The sequence below is a fragment of the Hyphopichia burtonii genome, assembly GCF_001661395.1.
Source record: "Hyphopichia burtonii NRRL Y-1933 unplaced genomic scaffold HYPBUscaffold_10, whole genome shotgun sequence".
Classification (NCBI taxonomy): domain Eukaryota; kingdom Fungi; phylum Ascomycota; class Pichiomycetes; order Serinales; family Debaryomycetaceae; genus Hyphopichia; species Hyphopichia burtonii.
Genome location: NW_017963737.1, coordinates 160,467 through 172,184, shown reverse-complemented (window position 1 = coordinate 172,184; position 11,718 = coordinate 160,467). Strand labels below are relative to the sequence as shown.

The following is an 11,718-nucleotide window of genomic DNA, read 5'->3' as shown; positions in this document are numbered from 1 at the left end:
TCATTGATCATTCTATGTAATTTTTAATTCATGATATTTCTAAAGGATTTCAAGCTTTGGCTGACTTCCTCGTAGGCCAAAGAATTGAAATCAATATTGAGGAATTTTGCAACCAACGATTTTGCGACATCAAAGTTTTCTTCTTCTTCCTTGGTTAATTTAGCAAACTCTGATATCAAGCTGTCGCCTTCTAAAATCATTTTACCTAAATTTTCAGCCCTATCAACAATCTCTGTTGACATGCCACACACTCTAGCGCATTGATGACCAAAACAATTCAACGAAAAACCTGTTTTGAGTTGGTATAAATATGTTATTGTATTTGAATTGGAGCTTTTGTTATTAATCACTTCCATATAATGAAATATTGTTTTATGAATATTCTCCTTTCCACCAAGGAGAGAGAAATTGCATTTGAATAGCTCATGGAATGACTTCTTCTGCTGGCACGTAGCACCCTATTTGAGAAAGAATTACTATTAAAGCAACTTGGTTCAAATATACAGATTTTCCGGAATAGTTGGCCCCTGTTAATAAAATTATTTGTTTCTCTGCTTGTTGATTCAACTTGGTGTTATTTGGAACAAAGCTTGGTACGCATTTTTCAACTAAAGGGTGTGTCTGCCCTTAACTATCTCGAGTTCCAAACCATTCAGTAATTTGGGACGAACAAAGTGATTTATTCAGGGAAACTATTGCTAGGGCAACTTGACAATCTAACTCCGTGAGAGTTTGAAATGCTTGTATGAGTGATGATTCTTCATTCAATATAGCTGTTTGTATTTCGTGTCTTGTCTCAATCTCACGGTCACAAACTAAGCCATATATGTCCCCATACTTCTCATCTAGTAGTCTTACCGCATCATTCTTGAAGTAGGCAGTTGATTCTGTACAGAAGATTAATTCCCACGGTAATTCTTGCAAGGTTTCTTTGTTCGTCTGTAATGAAACAAGAAGACCAACCTGCGGAATGTAAGCAGTGTTGACTAAGTTCTTGAGGTTATGAGGAGTTTGCAAAATCACTTCTCCGTCTCATGACGTATCGTCTCCAAGCTATCATAAATTGATCTTAAGTCATCCAACCTACAGTCAACATTAGGTAGTATTTTCAAAGGCTGCGAATTCTCGCAAGCTGCAAAATCAATGCAATGCCTCAAGTAACTTAGCACTGTTTGACAAAGATCAAAATTCAAATGGCTGGTGATCGTTTCGATAAGCAGAGACTTGTGTTGATTATGGGAAGCCCTCAATAAAGTGTGGATGGTTATGGTACTTTCAACGAAACCAATGATAATCTTCCAGGTTCTCCAGGTGCAGTTACCTGACTTTAAGCAAGATAATGCTAAAGGTATATTTCCAATTTTTGAAAGGGAATTTTGTAGTTGCAGCGTTAGAGTGTAAATTTCAGGACAAATGAGATAATCTACTGTGTTGAGTCCTTCCACCAAGATATCCAAATCTGTCAGCGGCCTTATCAACCAGGATTTTAGTAACTGGCTACCACAAACGGTGACTGTTTTGTCCACAAATTCTAATAAGGGGTTGCATCCAGTTTTCTGTTGTGCCCCCGGTGCAGGTGATGGTAAAATATGTAATGAATTTAATAGATCGACATCAATAAGCATGGCTCCTTGTAAATTAATCATTCCGATCGAACCAGAGACTTCGGCTGGGGCGCTCTGAAGAAATGACTCTGTTAGTAACCATAAAGAACAGAAACATCCGTGCTAAAATCTTGTGTTGGTATCGATAACTTCTAGATAGTTCTGGGTATACCATACGGTGAGCAGCATGTTTGAGAACTGGGTCAAGAACATTATTAACCTGAAAATAGTGTTTTCACTACCGTTATCTAGCTCTCTTCAAGCTGTATCAATAGCTCTGGAAGAATCTCCGGATTGAACTCCAGTTATGGCCTCATATCGAAAATAAAGCCATGTTGAATCGATAAATCAGCAACCTCTTCCACTATTTTGCTTGAAATTCTGGAGGATAAAAAGACTCGGCTAGGTTCAAACTGTATAATCAAGCTTTGGATTTGTATACGCTCTGGATTGTAGACAGAATGGTATGAGTTGAAACAACTATATTTTCTGAAAACTGAAGAGTGCAACATCTCATATCCAAGAAGATCACTGCAAGATGAGGGTTCCTCCAGTCAAGCATCATTATCGCATGCTCTTCTACTACAGGACTGTAATTTTCTTCGAAAGCCACTGTCATTTTTAAGAACCTGCTGGTGTAAGTATGCTTATAGACGACGATATATTTAAAGAAAATTGGTTGAGAAGACTTACTCTTTTGCCCCAAAAAATTAACTAAATCTCACAAAATTCGGTTGAAAAAAAAAAAAATATATCGTATTATAATCATTAGATAGTTTACAAGTACTTAATTTATGCAATTATATAGTTCGAAAGAAGGTGATTTACGAGAATGAGGGAGTGGCAACAATCTTTCCTTCTATCTGGCCTAAGCGATACAAGCTGCCTTCTGGTTTGACTTGATCAGTTTCCATTTCAACGTCTTCTTGATTATTGTTTGGCTTTTCTTCATCCATGTCCAAGATGATTAGTTCTTGTAGGAAGTTAGAGTCTACCCCTTGAGAGACTGACAAGTTATTGTCATTACCCAAGTTGATGGAAATTTTACCCGACTTATGAATGTTCAAGTGACCAATGAGTCCCTGAAGACCGGGATTTTCAGATGCAAAAACACTCAATTCTTGGGGTTTATTTTTCCCATTTTGATCATCTTGGGGTGCATCTATATCAATAGCATCAGTATTGTGTGAAGGCAATTCATACTCGGGTAATACTTTTGGCAAATGCAATAAAACAAATTTATCATCGGATGCGGTTGCAATTGGTTGATTTTCTTCATTAGTTGATAATGCATCAAATTTATCAGTGACCAAGTTTAATATATGTTGATGATCATCAATCATCTTATCATGCTCCTCTCTATCTAATATATCAACCGGTTCTGCTATCTTGCTTTCAAGATCAGCTTTATGTGCTCTGATTTGTTGAAGTTTTTCTTCTAGAGGCTCACTCTTGACTGTAGTCTCTCTTGAAGGAAGGATGACATCTACCCCGGGTGTAGCTTCCTTTGATTCTGGAGCAGGAGTATTATCTGGAGCAGGAGTCGATTCTGCAGACTCACTCACTTCAACCCTACTAGGTCTCACTGGGAATAAAATGGTTTCTTCATCTGCGTATCTATATTCTCTATTCATATTAATCTTGGTGGGATCATCATCATCGGATTCATCCTCTTCTCTGAAACCTTCCTTTAATTTGGATTGTGGTTTTTCACTTTTGAGTTTCAAATTCTGTAAGAAATCTGGTGTAGGTGATACAGAATTATAAACTCGATCTTGAGTGAAACCAGTTTTTGATGCTCCTGTATTACCTATAGAAACAGTTCCTGACGATAACGGCCCAGACAGGACAACGTGGGTACCGGCATAATTGTTTCTTCCACCTCTTCCTCTACCTCTAAGATTACCACGTCCCCTAGCTGGTCTAGGTGTTGGTTCTTGTTTCACTGTTGGAGCATCTCGATCTCTTTCTTCCTTACTTTTTCTTGCCACCGCCTTTGGTTTGAACTTCAAAGTTGGCTTGGGGCCTGTGGCTGGCTTCTTTGTATTCAAGGAATCTAGCCTCTTGGACATTCTGTTGTATCTTCTAGAAGTCTAGTGAATTCTTTGACCAATTCGATGTTTTTCATGTTTTTCTATTCTTTTTTTCTCTTCTTTCACACAAAAAACTTCAGCACTAACAAAACAAAAAAAAAAGTAAAGGAAAAAAAAAAAAAATTTGCGATGACTATATGAACATTTAAATCAATCTTTCTTTAAGTTTGAACTCAGTTGACCAAAAGTGTTGAACATGGCAAGAAAGAATAGAAGGTCAGACGCAGAGGATGCTGTTGATCTCGACGAGGTTGATGCGTTCAATGCAAACAGGGAAAAGATCTTATTAGACGAAGCAGGGGATTATTTATCCAAAAATGCTAGTGACGATGAGCCATCAGATGAAGAAGTATTAGCATTACATGATGGCGAAGACCAAGCTGGATATGATGATCAGAATGAAGACATGGATTCCGATGAGTTTGATGTTGCTCAAGACGATGAAGAAGTTGAAGAAGAAGGGCTTGGCTGGGGTAGTAAAGAAAACTATTATGGTGGTGATGATGCCAGTGATGATGACGAAGAAATGGCCAAGGAAGCGGTCGAGCAACAGAAAAAGCATTTGCAAGATTTGGAGATGGAAGATTTTCTTGATGAAGATATGATGGAAGATTGGAAGAAAACCGCTGATAAATATGATGATTCGAAAACTTCTCAAAACCAACTTGTTATAAATGAAGAAACATCAAAATCGCTAGGAAGTCTAGATAAAGATGATAAATTAAAACTTTTGAAATCATCATTCCCCGAATTCATACCATTATTGAAAGAATATAGTCAATTAAACGAAACATTAGTATCATATAAGAAATTATCTAAAAAAAATCAATTGATAAATACTAAAATTACTGCATTATCCTGTTATTTGGGAACTATCTCTTCATATTTTGCATTATTTGCTGAACATTTAAAAACTGGTGAAAGATTCTTAAGCATGAAAGAAGAGCCAGTAATGGAATCAATTTTGAGTTTAAGGGAGGTTTGGAGACAAGCCAATGAATTACCTGAAGAAGAAGTGGAAACAATGGAAGAAGAACAAGAAATCGCAGGATCAGAGTCTGAAGAAATGCCTATCGTTGCTTCTGAAGAAGTTTCAGAATCAGAAGAAGAATCAGAAGAAGAATCAGAAGAGGAATCAGAAGAAGAAGAACAAGAAGAAGATACCAACGCAAATGAAGATCTTGAGATTGACATCAACAAAAGAAGAAATATCAAGAAAATATCTAAGAAGAACGTTGATGATTTTATCGAATCTGCTACTCCTGAAACAGTTGATATGGAAGATAAAAACCGCCGTAAACGTTCCTTACGTTTCTACACTTCTAAAATCGACCAAGCCTCCAACAAGAACAGTGACCGTTACGGAGGTGATATGGACTTACCTTATAAAGAAAGATTATTCGAAAGACAACAAAGACTTCTTGAAGAAGCAAGAAAAAGAGGTTTGGGTCAAACTAAAGAAAAATTGGGTGATGATCTTGATGATAATGATATGAATTCTGACGAGGAAAGAGTAGCCCATGAAATTAACGACGATTACTATAATGATATCAAACAATCCAAACAAGATAAAAAATCCGCTCGTCGTGAGGCTCACGAACTTGCAGTTAAAGCTGCTAAAGAAGGTAAATTGGCCGAGTTACAAGACTCATTGGACGAGGAGGGTAAAAGAGCCCTTAACTTTCAAATTCTTAAGAACAAAGGTCTCACCCGTAATAGAAAGAATGTTGACAGAAATGCCAGAGTTAAAAAGAGAAAGAAGTATGACAAAGCTCAAAAGAAACTTAAGTCTGTCAGACAAGTCTATGAAGGTGAAAACAGAGGTCCATATGAAGGTGAAAAGACTGGTATTAAGAAAGGTTTATCAAGATCAGTCAAATTGGTTTAATTTATATAGATTTATGTATTTTAGATTCTATTAATGTATACTACTTTATCAAAAAGCGATGTTACGTACAGTAATCTCTATTTTTCAATTTTTATTTTTAACTATACAATCTTCTCTTCTAAAACCGAATACAAAAGTTATCATGCAGTGCCGGACCCAGAAGTGAAGAAGGAAAATGATGGGAACAGAAGTGTCTGTGAAGACGTAGCCACAAGTGTCGACGGATGATATGTACCGAAGATCCAGTCAATATCGAATTTGGTCTTATACAGTAGAATTACTAAAATACAGACCAATGAATGAGGAAGGGTACAAGCACTTAAAAAATACAAGGAAACTAGAGGTAAAGCAGCAGATGAGAATGTTTCAAAAACATCAGGATGAATTTACAGCTGACAAGATGCTAGAATTATTAACAGAGGAAGAACAGATAAAATATTTGCGGCACTATTGCAAACTATTGCAATTAAATACTAGTAACAGGAAATTTTTTCAATATGCCTACCCAAGTAAATGCAACAGCCAAGTCATTTTATGAATAGAACTTACTTAGTTAACTCTGCTGTACAATACCACCCAAAACATGTTTTATATAATGTTTTATTTTTAGCTGTAAAGATACCAAAGCAAATACCCACTAAGGCTGAAAAATGTCTTCAGTTTCAATTCTTATAACTTAAAAAAGAAAATTCAAACAGTTAACGAAAGAATAATATATAGATTTATGTATTAAATGGTATATGAGAGAAGTTGAAATGAATAGTGTATACAAAAAAAAGCAGACTTAACGACCAAAAGTGATATCATCAATACGTAAGATTGATTTAACACATTCAGAAGCCAAAGTGATTGATGAAGTACTAACTAAAACTGGTTGTAAGACATGTTCAGCAAAAGTATTTGAAGCACCAGATCTTCTTACTGAGATACCCGCATTTTGTTCACCATTTTCATGTCTATTTCTTAAATCAGTAACTACATTAATTGGATTTAAACCAGCGTTTTCAGCTAAAGTAGTTGGAATAACTTCTAAAGCTTGGGCAAATTCTTGATAAACAAATTGCTCAACTCCTGATTTTTTATTAGCTTCTTTCATTAAAATTCTCAGGGCTTCAATTTCTGGAGCACCACCACCAGCAATTAAAGCTTTTTCTTTAACAAGACATCTAATAACACATAAAGCATCATGAATAGATCTTTCAGTTTCGTCCAAAACCAAATTATTAGCACCTCTAATTATGACTGAAACAGTTGGTTTGATATTTTTTGAATTAACACCGGTGATTTTAACAATTTTAGAGCCGGAAGATTCAATTTCTTCAATGAGATCGGCAGAACCTAATCTATCTTCAGTGAAGCTATCAATATCAGCAATTGGTTTGCAACCGGTTGCCTTGGATAAGAAATCAACTTCATCTCTTTCAATATCTTTGATAACCAAAATGTTTAATTTTGATAAAAAGTGTAAAGCCAAATCATTAACAGCGTCTCTTAAAATTGATTTTTGTATTAATAAAACATTACACTTTGATTTCTTAATTTTTTTACAAATGTTCAATAAATAGGCTCTTTCTTCTTTCAAAATTTTATCCATTTGTCTATAATCATTAACAACCACGTTATTTTCCATGTCGGGTTTTGGAGGAGATAATTGAAATTGAATCAAACCGATTTTGGCTTTTTCAATTCTGGTTGGACCACCAGCGGATTTCAATACATTTTGAGTTAAAACAACACCATTAATTAATTCAGTATCATCAATTGTACCACCAGATTTTTTAATTAATCTAATATCATTTAAATCAACATTATTTTCTTCTTCATTAATAACTTTTAAAACAGAGTCCACCGATAATGGAGATAATAAAGAAGAATGTTGAGAAACAATTTTAGAACTTAATGAAGTAGAAGCAGCCTTGATTAATATTTCACGATCACTTAAATTAATTTTATGAGACATATCTAATAAAATTTCACAAGTTCTTTTAGCAGCAATTTGAAAAGAATCTGCAATTAAAGTTGGATGAATTCCTTTATTTAATAATTTTTCAGCTGCTCCTAATAATGATCCGGTTAAAATAGCAACGGATGTGGTACCATCTCCGGCTTCAACATCTTGTGCTGCACTAACATCAACCAACATTCTAGCGGCTGGATGTAAAACTGCCATATGTTTTAATATAGTAGCACCATCATTACTAATAATAATTTCTCCATTTTTAGTTTTAATCATTTTATCCATACCTTTTGGACCCAATGAAGTTCTAATTGCATCACTAACTGCTCTTGCAGCCAAGATGTTACTCTTACGAACTTCCTGGGGCTTTTCCTTATCCTTGAATGTAGCATTCGAAGGTGCTGGTCTTGCTTGAGCTTGTGCCATCTTTATCTTTCAAACAAAACAAGTATATACCCTGTCCAGTGGAAAAGTTTTAATGGATCGCGTTGGGAAAAGTAGTAACGGCGAAAAACAGAGAGGGACGTGTGCGGGCCCAAATCGTGAGACGTGAGAAGAGAAGAGAAGACTTTAAACAAGACTCGAGAGAAGATTAGAAACCAGAGAAGAGACTACGGAGTAATATGGCCACACATGTGTTTGAGGAGATTTCTGTCAGTGCAGAGGAGATCTTACAGTGCTCGTACTCGAGCTGGAGCAGACAAGTGCCGCAAGAGAATCTCATACCGAGTAAAGTACTTGCCATACCGCGAGAATTCCTTGAGTATTTGGAGAGTGAGAGTATAACGATACCCCGGAAGGTAGAGCAGGCCACTCCGAATAGCGATAATGAATTTAGTGATTGGGAAGAAGAAGAAGAGGAAAGAGTGGACCCGACCAAGAATTTCCCGCAATTCCACCAGGAGATCATTAAGGGAATCAAAGAGTTGGGAGGAGTGATTATTCCCAAATTGAATTGGTCAGCACCCAAGGACGCCACGTTTATGATGATCAACAACGAGATGAAGTGCAGTGATGTGAATGATGTATATATTTTGTTGAAGCTGTCGAATCATATCAACCATGATTTGGATGCCGCATTTGAAGAAGTGAAGGAGGTACCCGATATTAAGTACGAGATGGTGTTGAAACAATGGATTAATATCAACCCAGCATTAGAGTTTCGTATATTCATTAGACAGGGCCGCATCATTGGGGTTAGTCAACGAGATTTGAACTACTATGATTATTTGGAGGGATTGAAACCAACATTCCAGGAACTAATCGATCAATTTATCGAGTCCATCGACGTCAACATGGAGAAAATGATTATTGATGTATACATCCCCAAACCGTATAACCGGGTGATTATTATTGATATTAATCCATTCAGCAGGAAATACGATCCATTGTTATATACTTGGAATGAATTACTACAGGAAACCCCCAATTACGAGATACGATTAATAAATGAAAACAATCTAGGAAGATTTTCACATAAGGAGAACAGCGAGAACCAGGTACCATTAGAAGTGATTAACGCGTCAATGAATACCGAATCAATGATTGAATTAGCTCAAAAATGGTCGAGTAATTAACTATTTATAGCAATTTTCAGGTAAATTATTATTATTATTTTTTTTTTTTTTTTTTAGTATATGTTTAATTTTGTTGAGAAATATTTTTTTTTTCATTGGTACTGTAGTTCTTTCTTCAAAGCCATGACTAAAGTGTATGAATTAGATGAAAGCAATGTATGTATGAGTAGATGAGTGGTGTTTAGATCAGTACTAATACCGATACAGATTTTTTTCAAGAAATATCGGGGGGAGTTAACTGAAGGAATAACGTATAATCCCAGTAACGATACTCTACTTTGGGTTGATATTATCAGGGGAGAAGTCCATCGAGTTAAGCTAAGCCGAGAGGAAGAAGAGGAGATCGAGAAGAGTCACGAGGTTTTAAAATTTGAAGATGGCCAGGAATCAATTGGAGCCATTGGATTAACCAATGATGATAACATAGTGATAGTTTGTGCTAAGTACGGGATTTGTAAAGGGAATTTCAAGAATGGGAGAATTGAGTATATTCTTGAGTATAATCATACCCAGGAGCAAAAGAAAAGATTGAGGTCCAATGACGGGATCATTGATCCGTGGGGGCATTTATGGATTGGGGTAATGACTGATTTCCCGGTGGCCGAACAGGAAGGAGTGAAACCCGAAGGACGATTATATCGAATCAATTGTCACGATTTAACGATTGAAACCATGGTGCAAGACTGTTTTATTTCCAACGGATTGAATTTCAGCTTCAATGGGAAAAAATTCTACTGGACCGATTCGTTAACCTACAAGATCTGGAGCTTTGACTATGACTATATTTCCAATACGCTTTCGAATAAACAAGAATTCATAAATATGAAAACCATTGAAACGGGAGAGAGCCCGGAACCCGACGGGTTAACCATTGATAAGAACGACGAAATTTACTCTGCAATCTTTAGTGCTGGTAAAATACTTCATTTTAATCAGCAAGCGGAGATTACTGAGATTTTCAAGTTGCCCACTCCGAAAATTACATGTGTTACAATTGGAGGCAGTAAAAATAATCAATTATTTATTACCAGTGCTAAAGATGGAAGTTTAGGCGGATATCTTTATAAAATACAATTGAATAAGAGCTTAAACGGTAAAATTAAATTTGTTTGGGGAGGTAAATCATGAATATAAATCTAAAAAAACATTTATAAAATCTTCCACTAATTCATTTTCTTCACTACCACCAATTCTCAAATTACATAATTTTAGATTAGCAATTTCCCGTTTACCTTCGGTGGTTGTTTCATTCGTAAAATCATCACTTTTAAGGATCTTGATAATAGATAGTAGGTGTACTTGTAGGGATTTATACTTTAGCATCGACTGGATTGCGGGATCATTCAACACCAACGCAAACTTATCGTCTCCACCAGCCGGAACCCATTCATCTTTTTTTGTTTCCAACCGTTCGGTGTTTTCATGCTGATGGTTTCGGTAACAGGCCAAAGAACAATACTTCACCATGCACACCGGACACTTGTACTTTGATTCATGTTCACCACAAACTTTACAAATCATGCTACAGGCAACAAGAAACAAAAGACAAAAAGACAAAAAAACAAAAGACAAAAAAACAAAAAACAAAAAACAAAAAAACAAAAAACAGAAAAAGGAAAAAAAATAAAAAGTCGTAATAAAAAGTCGTAATAAAAAGTCGTAATAAAAAGTCGTAATAAAAGTCGTAATAAATAAATGTTCATTAAAATCATAAAATGCATGAGATGAGCTATAAGCAGAAAAGAAATAAATATATTATCCTGTGGGTACGGGCGTGCGCGCGGAGATGGCTAATAATGACTGATGTATGGATTGTATATATATGGATTATTATTGTAGTTGTAGGGATTGTAGGAATTGCATTTAAGACGTTTTTTAGGAGGTTCTAGAGGCGACGAGTAGTTATAATTAGTGAATTGGGTGTAGGCCAAATAAGGAGTCTTCATAATGGTTTTGATTGGAGTGGAAATTACCGAAGAAGGAGCGGTTGGAGTGCAGGTCTTATGGGTGAAGGAAGACCCACTGGAGAAAATATCTCTAGAGACAATTTTTCTGAAATAACAAATGGTTGCGTTTGAACAATCAAAGGAATTCCAAAAATGATCGTCCTGATCGATTTTATTAAAATTGACTTGGTAATTTGTCACGGTTAAAAAATGATTTTCTAATTGATTTAATAGTGGGAGGGATATTTTATAGTCCTGTTCATTAATTATATTTTTCCAGGTCTTCAAAGTGTATGATTGATCGTTAAATGTTTTATTGGAGAGAATTAAACTTATTATTACTAAATTGGTGAATAGACTTAAGTCATCTTCGATATTAACGTGATTAATTTGGTTCAAGTTATATTTGTAAAGATAGTATAAGCTTAATACTATATTAACATCTTTCAATTTGAGGATATTGATTAAATTGGTCAAAAAAATTGAGTATTTATTCATAAAATTATTAAACTGTTCATCATTGGATTGGTTAAATAGTTTCCAACAACACCTTAGATAAGTAGTATGGGTCATCTTGGTGAATCAACCTGGATAAGTGTTTAGGCCAACATATTCTAATTTATATATATATATATATATATATATATATATAT

At 35.4% G+C, this 11,718-nt stretch overlaps 9 protein-coding genes across 9 annotated transcripts; 3 read left to right on the top strand and 6 right to left on the bottom strand.

Annotated features, from left to right (window-relative positions):
- HYPBUDRAFT_8556 (uncharacterized protein) lies at window positions 1-242 on the bottom strand (the record flags this gene model as incomplete). Its single annotated transcript, XM_020223759.1, has 2 exons — window positions 1-12; window positions 66-242. The coding sequence occupies 2 exons, from the start codon at window positions 240-242 to the stop codon at window positions 1-3; spliced, it is 189 nt and encodes a 62-aa protein (XP_020073766.1).
- A 472-nt stretch (window positions 243-714) lies between these two features.
- Window positions 715-1,734, bottom strand: HYPBUDRAFT_154300 (uncharacterized protein). Its single transcript, XM_020222004.1, has one exon. The coding sequence runs from the start codon at window positions 1,644-1,646 to the stop codon at window positions 1,020-1,022; it is 627 nt and encodes a 208-aa protein (XP_020073765.1). The 5' UTR covers window positions 1,647-1,734; the 3' UTR covers window positions 715-1,019.
- Window positions 1,735-2,358: 624 nt separating this feature from the next.
- On the bottom strand, window positions 2,359-3,720 carry RPC53 (DNA-directed RNA polymerase III subunit). The gene has a single exon (XM_020222003.1). It carries the CDS (start codon window positions 3,674-3,676, stop codon window positions 2,429-2,431), a length of 1,248 nt encoding a protein of 415 aa, XP_020073764.1. The 5' UTR covers window positions 3,677-3,720; the 3' UTR covers window positions 2,359-2,428.
- Window positions 3,721-3,893: 173 nt separating this feature from the next.
- On the top strand, window positions 3,894-5,616 carry SAS10 (rRNA-processing protein; the record flags this gene model as incomplete). Its single annotated transcript, XM_020219649.1, has 1 exon — window positions 3,894-5,616. The coding sequence occupies one exon, from the start codon at window positions 3,894-3,896 to the stop codon at window positions 5,583-5,585; it is 1,692 nt and encodes a 563-aa protein (XP_020073763.1). The 3' UTR covers window positions 5,586-5,616.
- Window positions 5,617-6,318: 702 nt separating this feature from the next.
- On the bottom strand, window positions 6,319-8,066 carry HYPBUDRAFT_184247 (chaperonin-containing T-complex subunit). The gene has a single exon (XM_020222911.1). The coding sequence runs from the start codon at window positions 7,966-7,968 to the stop codon at window positions 6,370-6,372; it is 1,599 nt and encodes a 532-aa protein (XP_020073762.1). The 5' UTR covers window positions 7,969-8,066; the 3' UTR covers window positions 6,319-6,369.
- Window positions 7,922-9,174, top strand: HYPBUDRAFT_184249 (cell proliferation protein). The gene has a single exon (XM_020222912.1). The coding sequence runs from the start codon at window positions 8,166-8,168 to the stop codon at window positions 9,117-9,119; it is 954 nt and encodes a 317-aa protein (XP_020073761.1). The 5' UTR covers window positions 7,922-8,165; the 3' UTR covers window positions 9,120-9,174.
- A 57-nt stretch (window positions 9,175-9,231) lies between these two features.
- CGR1 (Cgr1p) lies at window positions 9,232-10,565 on the top strand. The gene has a single exon (XM_020222002.1). It carries the CDS (start codon window positions 9,702-9,704, stop codon window positions 10,245-10,247), a length of 546 nt encoding a protein of 181 aa, XP_020073760.1. The 5' UTR covers window positions 9,232-9,701; the 3' UTR covers window positions 10,248-10,565.
- Window positions 10,242-10,640, bottom strand: HIT1 (Hit1p; the record flags this gene model as incomplete). Its single annotated transcript, XM_020219121.1, has 1 exon — window positions 10,242-10,640. One exon carries the CDS (start codon window positions 10,638-10,640, stop codon window positions 10,242-10,244), a length of 399 nt encoding a protein of 132 aa, XP_020073759.1.
- Window positions 10,641-11,212: 572 nt separating this feature from the next.
- On the bottom strand, window positions 11,213-11,596 carry HYPBUDRAFT_99702 (uncharacterized protein; the record flags this gene model as incomplete). The annotated part of the gene is made up of 1 exon (XM_020224042.1): window positions 11,213-11,596. A coding segment is annotated over one exon (384 nt), but the record flags the coding sequence as incomplete, so codon positions are not given.
- Window positions 11,597-11,718: the final 122 nt, after the last annotated feature.